At 45.9% G+C, this 12,988-nt stretch overlaps 1 protein-coding gene across 1 annotated transcript; it reads right to left on the reverse strand.

The window, feature by feature from the left end:
- Positions 1-355: 355 nt before the first annotated feature.
- RASL11B (RAS like family 11 member B) lies at positions 356-4,599 on the reverse strand. The gene is made up of 4 exons (XM_007539706.3): positions 4,307-4,599; positions 3,683-3,739; positions 2,586-2,662; positions 356-1,838 (listed from the first exon to the last, which is right to left on the reverse strand). The coding sequence occupies exons 1-4, from the start codon at positions 4,446-4,448 to the stop codon at positions 1,368-1,370; spliced, it is 747 nt and encodes a 248-aa protein (XP_007539768.1). The 5' UTR covers positions 4,449-4,599; the 3' UTR covers positions 356-1,367.
- Positions 4,600-12,988: the final 8,389 nt, after the last annotated feature.

The following is a 12,988-nucleotide window of genomic DNA, read 5'->3' on the forward strand; positions in this document are numbered from 1 at the left end:
TAACAGAGAGATCTCTGAACAGCATAATGCAGAGGCAGACATCCACCCCACGTTTGCCTGCAGGATCAGGAAGGAAATGAGCAGAAGAGATGTTCCTCTTGAAGTCAAAGCTGCGAATTACAAGTCATCGCACCCACTGGCTGCAGCCTATGGAAACCCATTTGAGTGGTTTGTAGCCCTATTTCCCCCTCTGTAAAAGGGGAATCATAATAGAAGGCACCTCGCTGACTGACTGTGAGGTGAAGGATGGTGTAATCCCTGACTCAACATGCCCAATAACCATAAAATACTGAGTAATACATTTGTCTACAGGACACAAGGTGAACCCTACAATACAGGCCAACTCAGACATCTGTGCTTTCAAAATGAGATTTATTGTACATAAAATAAATTAATTACAGTTCATGCCAAAGCATGAGTGGCTTTGTAAAGTGCATCTGTGTAGGGGTTTGGGCAGGGCCCTCCTCATCCGGTCACTTGCTGGAACATAGTGTTTTCCTATCTCAGCCACCCACAACTCCACGACTCAGCCGGGCCTAGGGAGCAACCCAACGTCACTGCCATGTGCCGTTTACACAAATCACACCCAAATCAATGGATACTTTTTTTTTCTTTTTCCTGTACCTGCTATAAGTTTTTGTTTTTTGTTAAGACACAGTAGCATAAATACTTAAAGTCTAGGGCTAAGGAATTTAAGTTCTTAACCACTCAGCATATGCCCAACTAAGTATTCTCATGCTGAGTCAGAAGCCTATGAGCTTCCAGATGTCTGTACCCACATCTGGGCCCACAAACTCCACTCTTCGTGTATGGGGTGGTGGAGGAGGGTAGCTTCTCCCTTGATCTTTAAAAATATATATGGATACCCTTTAGGTTAGAAACATTCTTTAAGGAATAGTCTTCCAGAGATGCGAATCAAACTTCTCAGAAAAAAGCAATTCTTCCTCTTGGGGTGTGGGGGAGGGGAAGGAGAAAGGGAGGGTAGCCTTGAGAGTCTCATCTGATCTTTCATTCCCACTCACATCACATCAGTATATTTGGTGAAACTACAAACGGACCACAATTTACATGGAAGTAAAGAACAAAACCCAAAGCAACAGACTCCCCCCTCTGCATCCCAGAAAAAAACAACTGTGAGGTATATTTCACAGATTCAGAGTGACAGTGGGGACTCCTTCAAGCCTCCTCAGTTCTGTCCCCCTGCTCAGATCAGCCCTTCTGTGGCTGCAGCAGTTCCGCAGGCCCTCCTGGCCCTGTGCTCCAGCCCTTTCTGGAACAAGAATCACTGCCAGCATTCAGAGTTCCTGCACTGGAAGAACCCTAGGCCCTCTCCCTGGGAAAACCAAGCCCCCTGGAGTGCCCCTGCTTCAAACTGAAGTGACAGTCCGCACTTTGGCAGACAGGGCTTGCTTGAACCGCCTCTTCAGGTCCTGCATGTTGGGGGACTTGGGCCTGGGGATGAGTGAGGTCCTGCGCTTCTCTGGTGTACTGCTGGGCTGCTGCTTGTGACTCACTTCCTTGCAGAGGACGTGGAAGGCATTGTAGACGTCGTTGTAGTTCTCGCTGACGGACACTTCATAGAATGAGCAGCCCAGCATGCTGGCCAGCTGCAGTCCAAGCTGGGGGTCCACCTGCTTGACGTGAAGCAGGTCAGCTTTGTTGGCCACAACCACCACTGGCAGCCGAGTGCCCAGATGGAGCTGCTGCACGTGTTGGTGGAGCTGGCTGATGAGTTCATAGCTCTTGTAGTCTGTGATGGAGAACACGATGACCACAGCGTCAGCCCAGCGGATACACCGGTTCAGCTGTTCCGTGCAGCTCAAGCCATTCTCGTGGACCTGAAAAGAAGGGGTGGTGGCAAGGTGAATGGAGGGTGCAGCCAGAGGGCCCTGACTGGGCAGTGAGAAAATTCAAAAGAAGCCTTGACAAGCAGGCCAGGTTGCCAGTCATAAACAAGATCTATCCACACACACACCAGCTTTCTTGACAATATGTTGATCCAGCTGCACAGACTTGGAATAAATAACAGTGCAGCTCACCACACTCAAGTGGAAAATTGACCTGCAAAGAACTCCATGCGGAGTGACTTTGTAGTTGCACAAAATGGGAAATTAACTGGCTAGACAGTAAGTCTGGGGAAGTAAAGATAGGAGCTGGAAGCATTTAAACCTGGATAACTGCCCAGTTCAAGAATGGGGGGAAACCCACACACACTAGCATTGGCTCTTTTGTCTATAGAGTAACTTTCCACAATGTTAAAGCGATTCCAAGAATTTGGAGACTATACCTAGATGTCTGATTTTTGAAAGCCAAAAATGCAAATGTACAAACTGCCCCCTTTTAGCCATATCAAAATCCAGTATGTCTGGTTTGTTCTTTCCTCCAGATAGAACAATCCTAAGAGATTTCTGCCAAATTGCCCAAATTAAGCTAAGCTCAGACTAACCAATAGATATAATTGAGGTATCAAATAGCATATAAAAACCCTGGGCTTTCTCTCCTTCGTGAGATAATCTGAGAAGAACTGAACAATTCCAAGGGCAAACAGACTCTGCTCTCACAAAGTCACAAATCTCAGAGCTCACCTGAATACCTGGAGTATCTTGGACCTGAATAGCCAGTGTTTCACCTTCAATTTGAACTTGTCTGGTATAGAGATTACCTGCAAGAACACACATAAAAAGATTATGCTCTTCTTTTTGTTAGGACTGTTAGAATGCTGTTGTTTATTTTTAACTTAGAAAATAAGCTGTAGAACAACCTAGTTTATGGGCTTATTCAGATTTTTAAACTACTCTAAACTTAACCCCATGTTTCTGGATTTATCAAACAAAGGTAAATTGGTGTGTCTGATTTTAAAGGCGCTTCCATATTTACAGTATTTCCATAAAGCAAATTTTCTTAGCATGTGTGAGATTTCTATTTCATTTTAGGACAAGACCAGTCTCTGTCATAAATTTATACATTACCCATTAGAGATGACTCAGTAGGCAAATACTGTCAGTAAATGTACAGCCAAGATTATTTGCACTAATAAAAATGGGACATGAAAGCCAACTCTACATCAAAGCAGGCAGTTGCCAGGATGGGATGGTTTATTTAATGCATTTAAATAATCCCCTATAGGTGCCTCATATGGTCTAAGGAATTAAGCAATTTGCTAACAGAGCATAGGTAGGAAGCCCTTAAACCTGTCCTGTGTCTACTCTTAATCAGAGAGACTGAAATGTGTCCTCTCTTTATTCATGGGCTTTCCTCCTAAAATTCAACCACCTAGTTATTTTTCTTTGTTGAGAACTTTAGGTTTACAACTGCTCTGTTTTGCCCTTTGCTTTAAAAGGTCATCCCTGAAAGGCAGCCAACAGTGAGGCGGGGGAGGAGCTGGCCACTTTTTTTTTTTTAATGCCTTTTGCGGGAATGTTTTGAAGGGAGAGGCTCTAGAGTACAAAGGGTGCTTCCAACTGGGGTCCCTATAGTTAAAACATACCAAGGAGAATACTTTCAGGCACTTGATCAAATGATGAATGGGCCTGGAATGGCGTGAAGCCAGATGGCAATTATGGGGGGTGTCATGGGAGGGGCCCAAGCCAAGTTGGGAGTGGCAGAGTACAAGAACCTGCCCCAGAGATGTAGGGGACCCAGGGATAGCAGAACTGGAGCAAGATGACAGCCTTTTCCTCACCTGCATTTCTTTCATAATCGCCAATGAACCGTTTGGTGAGGAAGCGGACCACCAGAGCTGTCAGGACAAGAGAGAAACAGTGGGTTAAAAAGCTGGTGAAAGAGGTTACATTAGTGTCCCTCACCGCACCCCAACCTGGAAAACAGCACTTCCAGACAAAATCAGTCTGGTCAGCGAGTAAATTCCTACCCTACTCCTCTTTGACCCTTCTTCCAGACACAATGGGGAGAAGGGGCAGAAGGTATGGAAGGCCTGTGAGTTAGGGCTCCGTCCAGAGCTGTAGGGGGCCATGAGCCCACTCTCTTCCACTGAGCCATAAGACTTCCAGCAGACCTCCAGGAAGGGGGTGCCAGGTTCTACTGGAGGCTCAAGAATCCCAAAGTTCTAATCCCAGATCACCCTGGACCCCAGTTTTTGTCATCTGTTTGAAGGTGGGGGTGGAGGCAATGCCGGCTAAGGTCTTTCCCGGGTACAGTGGGTCAATGGTGGTGGTTGGGGGTGGGGGGTGGCCCTGCTACAGCTGCACGTCTTTCTTCCCCACGCCTCGTTCAGCCGCCACTCCGGGCGGGGGAGCCCACCGCCACCCGGAGATGAGCAGCTTGTCTCCGCAGCGCCAGGACTCACCGGTCTTGCCCACACCGCTGGCCCCCACCACCGCGATTTTGACCAGACGGCGACCCGCCGCTCCCAGACAGCACTCTGCTCCCGCGGCGCTGCCCGAGGCAGGGTACTCGGCAATGGTGCACATGTTCTGAATGAGGCGCATCGTCGCTCCAGTCGGGGTTGGACCTGGGTGTGTACGGAGGCCTGCTCTGAGCCGGAGGCTCCGCGGTTTAAAAAAAAAAAAAAAAAAAAAAAAACACCGCAGAGCTGAGCCGCACCAGCTGAAAGGTCGAGCTCCGGGCTGGGCACCCAGCTTGCGAGCGCGCTGTTTTCTCCCGGGCTCGTCCCGCCCCTGGCCTATTGCGGCCAATCCAGGGGCTCCCTGAGCGAGGCCCCGCCCCCGGCGCCAGGCTGCGCGCGCCGCGCCCCCAAAGCGCCCAGAGCCAATGCGGGCCTGGGTGAGACTCGCGGAAAGTGGGGCAACAGGCTGGAGGGTGGGGGCCGTATGTGGGCTGGAGCCCACGGGCGCAGCCGCTGGTGGGCACCCGGGAGGCCAGCGCTGTGCACCTCGCTTGGATCCTGCTGCGCGGGCACGGGGCAGATGCTGTGGATGCCAGGGTGCAGGGCTGGGGACCCAGCAGGCTCCAGGGAACGCGGCAGGCAGGTATAGGGGCTGCCTGTGTCCAAAGAACGGCTCCCAGACATATATCGCCGCCCGGGTCCTCGTGCACCCGCTCTCTGCTTGCAATCGCTGACCTCTTGGCCACGGCCCACCCCACCCTCACGGACCTAAGCCAAGACCACTCCAGGTCCCGAGCTTCTGTCTTGCTGCCTTGGCTTCGTGCTCGTTACTTTGTTTGTACTAAGTTGGGTGCATCCAGCAGGGTATCCTGGATCATGGATTTGGTCTCAGGCAATCAAACAAAGGCCTTCCCATAAACCACTACAAGGAAAAGTGATGTTAAATTTTGGGGTAAAATAATGTCAGCCTCTAGACCCACGTTCTCGGGCTCTAATGGACTGCCTGGTAGATCACTCACTCTTAACAAGCTCACACAGGGTCGGGAGCAAGCATAGCACACTCGGAGGCAAATTATAGAACAAGCTTTCTAGCGCCTTACATAGTCACACCTCCTCCAAGAGCTGTGAAATTGAAAGAAAACAGTTACCCCAGCTGTCTCTAGATTCCGCCTAAATTGAGAGGCAGACGCTGGACTCTCGGTCTCTCTGGTCATAAGGAATAGCTTGAGTTACTGACGTAACTTAATACGAAGAAGACGTGAGATTGCACTCATAAAATCCCAGCCTCCTGCCCCTGACATTTGCTTCCGGGAAAGGCGTCGTTGATAGTAGGCTAAACTCCCTGTCCAAGCAGCATTCCAACTGGAACTGACTGCAAAGCCTCACTGAACACTCGGGCAAGTCACTTTCCGGCACCAGTCCCCACCCCCAACCCCCTCTCCAATCTTCTAACACTGTAGCCCCTACACTGTACCAGAGGCTTTTAGGGGGGGGGGGGGCTTAGGCAACAAACACTGTGACTTTGTGACCCCCGTACATTAAAAGTTGAAATATAAAACTAAAATAAACCAATACCCTTATCTACACATCAGGCTTCTAGTTTGACTCTCCTTCCACTTAATTGATCACGTATTTGACAGGACTTTATGATTCTGACCCCATTCAGACGCTGAGATAAACCCTCTGCTAATTATAGATTAGATGTGTGCAGGAATTCATGAAGAAAAACAGAAAGATAATAGCAAAATGCCTTGGTGGCAAGTTTTCTAGGATAACCAACATAATGAGCAAGATATACAGCCTTTGCAATAAAAAGTAATAAGCTGATGACTTCTAGGGAGTTTATTAGAATGAAATAAATTCAGTCATTTGCGTCAGATGTCAAAAGAGCATTTCCACTATGTGCCATGTCTTTCTGCATGGTTTCAATCAAACTTGAATTTTACTGTTCTATAAAATCAAACTGAGCAAGACTATAATTACAGGTAACTGTACTTTTCAAGTCTCTTCCCTACACTCAAAAGAAAAGCTTATGTGCTTACATGGTGAAATAAATGTGTAGTCTAAAGTTTTTGTTTAATTGTATTCTGTTTAAATGTACATGCACACAGGTACACACAGTCACACACACACACACACACACACACACACACACAATTGTCAATAAAATTTTTGCTTTGAATCATTTAGTGTCTGAGATTTGTTTTTTATTTTTATTTCCATAAATCTGTACCAAGCCTATGCTTTTTCTGTCTGAAAGACAGAAGCTGAATCTGGTATTCTTATTTTAAGCCTTGAAGATCTGGCCATGCTTTAAAGGAAAAGAAAGAAACGAGAAAGATGGAGACAAGAAAAGGGAGCTATTCCCATTGTGAGTCTCTAATAGCTCCTCCACACACTGCCTCCAGTGATGACAGTTACCCTGTTACCATACTATGAAGAAAAGGAAAGGGGAAGGAGGGCCAGCAAGATAGCTCACCTGGATAGTTTTATGCTTTGCCAAGTGTACTACCCAGTTTCAAGCCCAGCCCCTACCCACTGCACTGGAGGAAGCTTTGGTGCTGTGGTCTCTTTCACTCTCTACCTCTCTGCTTCAAGTGTCTCTTTCTCTCTCTCTCTCTCTTCCTCTTCCCCTTTTAATTTTTCTCTGTCTCTATCCAATAAAATAAAATAAGTAAATAAAAATAGTGACATTAAAAAATTTCCCCCAAGTCACACATCCCATAAGGGACATGGACTTCTAAAGGTAAATAACAAAAAGAGCATAGCATGCACAATAAGATGGGATTCAAGGATGAAATGCCTCAAAGTAAATTGAACTGTGCTCTCCCTTCTCCCCCCACCCTGCCTTAAGTTAAAAGATGTGAACTTGGAGGCCTAAAAATGTGTCAAACATTGAGAAGGAAGAAAGATTTTTGCCAAGTTCCTATTTTGCCTCAGCACCTGGAGTTTCAATCACTTTCTTTAATCTCCAGAGCTGATCTTTGATCTGAGACCCTCCAGAGACCACCTGAGTTTCTAGAAGCCCTTAAGACACTAGCATATGAAGTCAGTAGGTATTTATTGACTGCGTCCTAGGTATACCAGGCTCTACACTGACAAGCCAGAGTGACACACCCTGGGCCATCACTGTAGCTCCAACTAGCATGGGAGACAGAAATGAATAAGTGATTTTAATTCAGCATGTGAACATGCTGGTAGGAGAAATCCACAAACTCTGGCACAACATGGTAGGACTTGAAACCCAGATGTCAAGGAAGAAAGTTTATGTGGTTATGTACAGGCATGTGTGTGTGTGCGTGTGTGTGCGCACACACGCACACACATATATCTGAGTATGAAGTAGGAACTATGGAGATCCAGAGGGTGGACTGAGGTAGAAGTTGCACTTGCCATAAACAGCAGGTACTCAGTAGATAGTTGTGGACTGTGAATGGATGAGTGCCTGAAAGCAAAGACCTCAGCCTGAAAAAATGAATTTAAAGAGCAAGAGGACACTTCCCAATGGGTGGACAGAGGGAAGATGTGATCATTCCTCAGAAAGGACACACACATGGACAAACTAAGTCCCCAAAGCTGTGTAGTTCCACTTTTTTCATTGCAGATCATGGTCCATGGAAACAAAACCAGCTTCTCCTACACACACACAAAAAAAAAACCACACCTTTTTGTTTAAGTTTTTATCAGTCCTGCCTATTTAGAACCAGCAAACAGACACTTCTTTAGCTATTTTATTTTATTTTATTTTACATTGATAGAGACAAAAGGGCAGATAAAGAATGAAAGAAGCGGGGCTGGGTGGTGATACACCTGGCTGAGAGCATATGTTACAACGCTCAAGGACCCAGGTTCCAGAAATTATCCTCATGGAGGAATATAATTTGGAATCGACCAAGTGGACATGGGGGCTACGGAACCATACTGGGGCACAGTATTCTGCAGTGGAATAGCATAATGCCAGAGATGATGATCGTAGTGTGGAAGCGCTCGCGCCCCATGAGGAGCTGGCCAGTCTTGCAATGATGTTATTCCTCGCGCCCACCTTTGCTGCAGTTTTTATGAGATGTTCGTGAAATGACAGAGTGCGATCGAGAGTAACGCCAAGATAGACTGGCTGGGCTTCATGCCGGATTCTCATATCGTCAAGCTGCACATTAAGCTCACGCGAGGCCGAGGCATGGTGTAGATGGAAAACAGATGATACCGTTTTTGCAGTGCTAGGGATTAGTCGCCATTTTTTACAGTAATCAGATATCAGAGACATGTCTTTCGTGAGTGTTTCCTCGAGGATGTCAGCTCCTCATGGGGCGCGAGCGCTTCCACACTACGATCATCATCTCTGGCATTATGCTATTCCACTGCAGAATACTGTGCCCCGGTATGGTTCCGCAGCCCCCATGTCCACTTGGTCGATTCCAAATTATATTCCTCCATGAGGATAATTTCTGGAACCATCCGTTCCACCCCGGTTCCATGGCTGCCAGTTCTTAGCAACATCGCCCCGCCAGATATTCGTCGGGATGCGGCATCATCTAAGTTCATTTCCCACGTCTACGCTCGACCGGACCTGCCAATATACGCGGATATCTTCGCCCACCCTGTCCAACGCTTGACGTCTCGTCATCCAATCTGGTCCCCTACACCTACACTGAACTTCTCTGTTCCAGTCTCTTGGAAACAGAGTTGGCAGTCAGCTGAGGTAAAGAACAAACACCTCATCACAGACCCCTGCAAGCGTCAACCCGGCTTTGACCTAGCACGTTATGATTGGGCCCTCCTCAATCGCTATCGAACAGGCCATGGCCGGTGCGCCGCTATGTTCCATCGCTGGGGAGCCAGAGACGACCCGAACTGCCCCTGCGGCTACAGACTATGACCCACATAGTCAACGACTGCCACCTCTCCAGATTCAAAGGAGGTCTCGAAACTTGACATCAGGCTCAACCTGATGCTGTTGACTGGCTACGGAAGAAGGGCAAACGCTAGGAGAAGAAGGACCCAGGTTCAAATCCTGGCCCCTACCTGTAGAGGGAAAGCTTTGCGGGTGTGAAGTAGTGTTGCAGGTGTCTCACTGTCTCTCCCTCCCTATTTCCCCTTTCCCTATCTATTTCTGGCTGTCTCTATCTAATAAATAAAGATAGTACAAAATTTTTTTAAAAGAGTGAAAGAGGCCACAGCGCTGAAACTACCTGCAGTTCAGTGGGAGCCAGGCTTGAACCTGGATAGCAGACACGGCAAATCAGCACACTAAGTGAGCTATTTTACTAACCCTCTTTAGCTACTTTAAACTAAAAACTATTTAATATATGGAATAACCTGTACTTAATATTGTTAGAAGGGATGGAGCAATGGGCTCTAGGCTGATCTACTAAAATTACTCCCAGAGGTATGGAACTGGTCTACCCAGGAAGTTTCTGCTTCTATTTATTTGCTTATTTATTTATTGGATAGAAATGTGTGAGATCAAACTTGGAGCATCACACATGCCAAGAACATGCTTACCTACTTAGCCACTTCCTTCACCAGTAGAAAATAGCTGGTTTGCTCAGGAATGCTAAGATTTATCCTATATAGCAATGTCCACTTCTCTTACATTTTTTTTTCTATTCGGTGCCAGGGATGGAACCACCTCTCTGAGCCACCTTCTCTGTTAAACACATGTCACTATACATTTGTTCAGACCTACAGAACGCACACTTCTAAGGGTGAATGCTGGTGTGAACTATGCAAGCCGAGTGACACAGGGCAGCAAAAGTACCACTCTCGTGGGAGAAAGTAATGCTTGCGTGGGAGCAGGTGAAGTAAAGAAAGTGACATACCTTCCTCTCAATTCCACTGTGAGTCTAGGACCACTATAAAGACAGTCTCTTCAACTACTTCTGGTTTCAATCACATGTGAAATCTAGAGAACGGAAACACGTGAACTTGCCACAACAAAACAAAAAACCAGAAGTAACCAAACTTTGTGAGAACCATGGTGGTTACAGTTGGGAGGATGGGGACACAGAACTTTGGTAGTGGAGGCCGTGTGGAAATCTATACCCTGTAATCTTACAAGCTCGTAAACCACTATTAACCACATGTTTTTAAAAAAATGGCTTAAAAAAAAGATAGTCTGCTGTTCAAGTATATTATATTTAGAAGGAGTGCTGTAGGACATCTGGTCTAATTCCTCCTCTGAGTTTTGAATCCCTGATACCATGTCCCTGCTAAGAGGCTGCCCAGCCTGGTGTGTGTATGTGTGTGTGTGTGTATGTGTGTGTGTGTGTGTGTGTGTGTGTGTGTGTGTGTGTGTGTGTGTAGGTGGGTTGCTCCACCCCTCCAGCCACAGTGCCACACTCACAATGAGCTGGTATCTGTTCTCTGCTAGCCTCCTTCCCAGAAGACAGAAGCAAGGTGACTTGGCAGCTTTCTGAAGAGTGGATCCATTGCTGTTTGCCTTTTTTGGGAGTTGAGGAAGGATAGAACTGGTGAGGGCAGGGAGGGGTGACTACCTGTGATATGGAATGGTGGCAATATAGGCAGAAGGCCTGTTCATAGCACCTGTATCAAGGATGACTTATAACAGCATTTTTGACATTCCACTTTAGAAAATTAAAAATAAATGGACAGTGGAAAACCTGGTTGAGTTTACACATTACTATGCATAAGGACCGAGGTTCACAACCCCAAGCCCTACCTGCAGGGGGGAAGCTTCATAAGCAGTAAAGTAGATCTGTAGGTGTCTCTCTGTCTCTTTCCTTCTCTCTGTCTCCCACCCCCCTCAATTTCTCTCTGTCCTATCAAATAGTAATAATTGAAATAAAAAGTGAAGAGATTAAAAAAAGAAAGAAATTTTAAAAAGAAACATGGGGTCAGCCAGACAGCTGTCCCGGGAGAGCTCCAGCTTTCCTATGCGCGCAACCCATATTCTAACTCCAGGTACACAATGTGGAGGTGGGAAGACTACAGTGCTTGGGAAAGCTTTGGTATTGCGGTCTCTCTGTCTCTCTTCCCCTTCCTTTCAAAAAAGTAAAAATAAAAAGTTGGCTCATAGTGGCAGAGCCCTAGAGATGAAAAAATAAATAGAGCCATAGCTGAGAAGTAGGGAGGACATCTCATTTTGGGCTGTCTATTTTCTAAGAGATCTCGGAGGTTAGAAGTAGGGATAGACAGATCTAACAAAGCATAATACAATAGAGGGTTTCCAGCCAGTGGCTCTGTGCAATGTGTGTTAGATGTTGTGCAGTTCTGTGCATTCCTCTACAGGGAGCTGTGTCTGCTACACAGTGAGTGCTCAATGAATTTTGTCTTGTCAACCTTTTTATTTGAGGCTGAATTGGAAAAAAAAAAAAAATCATTAAAGGTTGAAGACAAAATAGGAGGGAGAGCAGATTGAAACTTCAACATTCACACACGTGTACACACACACACCTTGTCATTTAAAAGACTGCCTATTAAACAGAACACTTAACTTTGAAAAACGTTCAGATTTCTAAATTCCCCCAGTGGGCCCTGCCCCCCTCTCCCACATACCTTGGCTGGTTTCTATGGAAGCAAATGGCCCACTTTCCCCCCTCTCCACACTCAAGGAGAAAGAAAGACTAGTATTCTGCAATGATATTCCCTTGCCACTCTGTCAGATTTTATCTTTCTTCTTTTGGAAGATTTTCTCCATGTTCATTCTCCATTTTGATGTAGTATATAAACTGAAGGTAAGAGAAAAGTGAAAGGTTTCATTCAAGGTAGAATCTGGCTTCTTGATGAATGATTTGAGTCTTAATAACCCAAGTCATATTTTTCTGAGAACATAGAATACCTATTTAATGAGCTATCTGTTGACAATACTCAGAATAAATTCAAGTGTTAAACATTATTTTGGAACAGCTTGTGAATTTCCACTTTGTTTTCATTGACAGGAGAAAAGCTCATGATGCTTGTTTTCCTAGAGCCTTTCAGAACACTGAACATTAAAAACTGACCTTGCTGCATTATTAATAAAGCCATTGCTGGGTGTTCCCTTAGTTACATGAAAGGCATAACAACACTACAGTTGGATAGTACTAATATTCCTTTAGGTCATTCACTTCTTTCCTTCAGCAAGAAGAATCTAGGTTCCTGATTATTAAACAAATTGTCCTGCTTTATGTCTGTCTTCTTTCCAGTTGCAGATACTACCATGAGGCCAGCCTGACTTCCCTGGGCAGACGACCTCACCAGTGTGTCCTGGAACCTTGTCTCCCCAAGAGCCCTTTCTGATACAGGCTGGGAGTATGGATTGACCTGTCAACATCCGTGTCCAGTGAAGAAGCAATTATAGAAGCCAGACCTTCACCTTTTGTACCCCATAATGATCCTGGGTCCATACTCCCAGACAGATAAAAAATAGGAAACCTTCCAATGGAGAAGATGGGTTGTGGTACTCTGGTGGTGGGAATTGTATGGACTTGTACCCCTCTTATCATATAAATCTTGTCAATCATTATTAAATCACTAATAAAGAAAATATGAAGAGAGAAAAAAGAATCTAGCAGCCCTGTCCACCTGTCCCTTCTCCCTCTAGTACACTGTTTGCATAGAAGAGAAAAGAGCAGAGAAAATAAGTATTGTCCTTGTTCCCCTTGGAATGAGTGCTCTTGGGATAAAGTATACAAGTAGAGAAGGTTCAGGAGCTTTCAAACAAGTGAGCCAAATAGTTAACAG

Source organism: Erinaceus europaeus, chromosome 3 (assembly GCF_950295315.1).
Source record: "Erinaceus europaeus chromosome 3, mEriEur2.1, whole genome shotgun sequence".
Lineage (NCBI taxonomy): Eukaryota > Metazoa > Chordata > Mammalia > Eulipotyphla > Erinaceidae > Erinaceus > Erinaceus europaeus.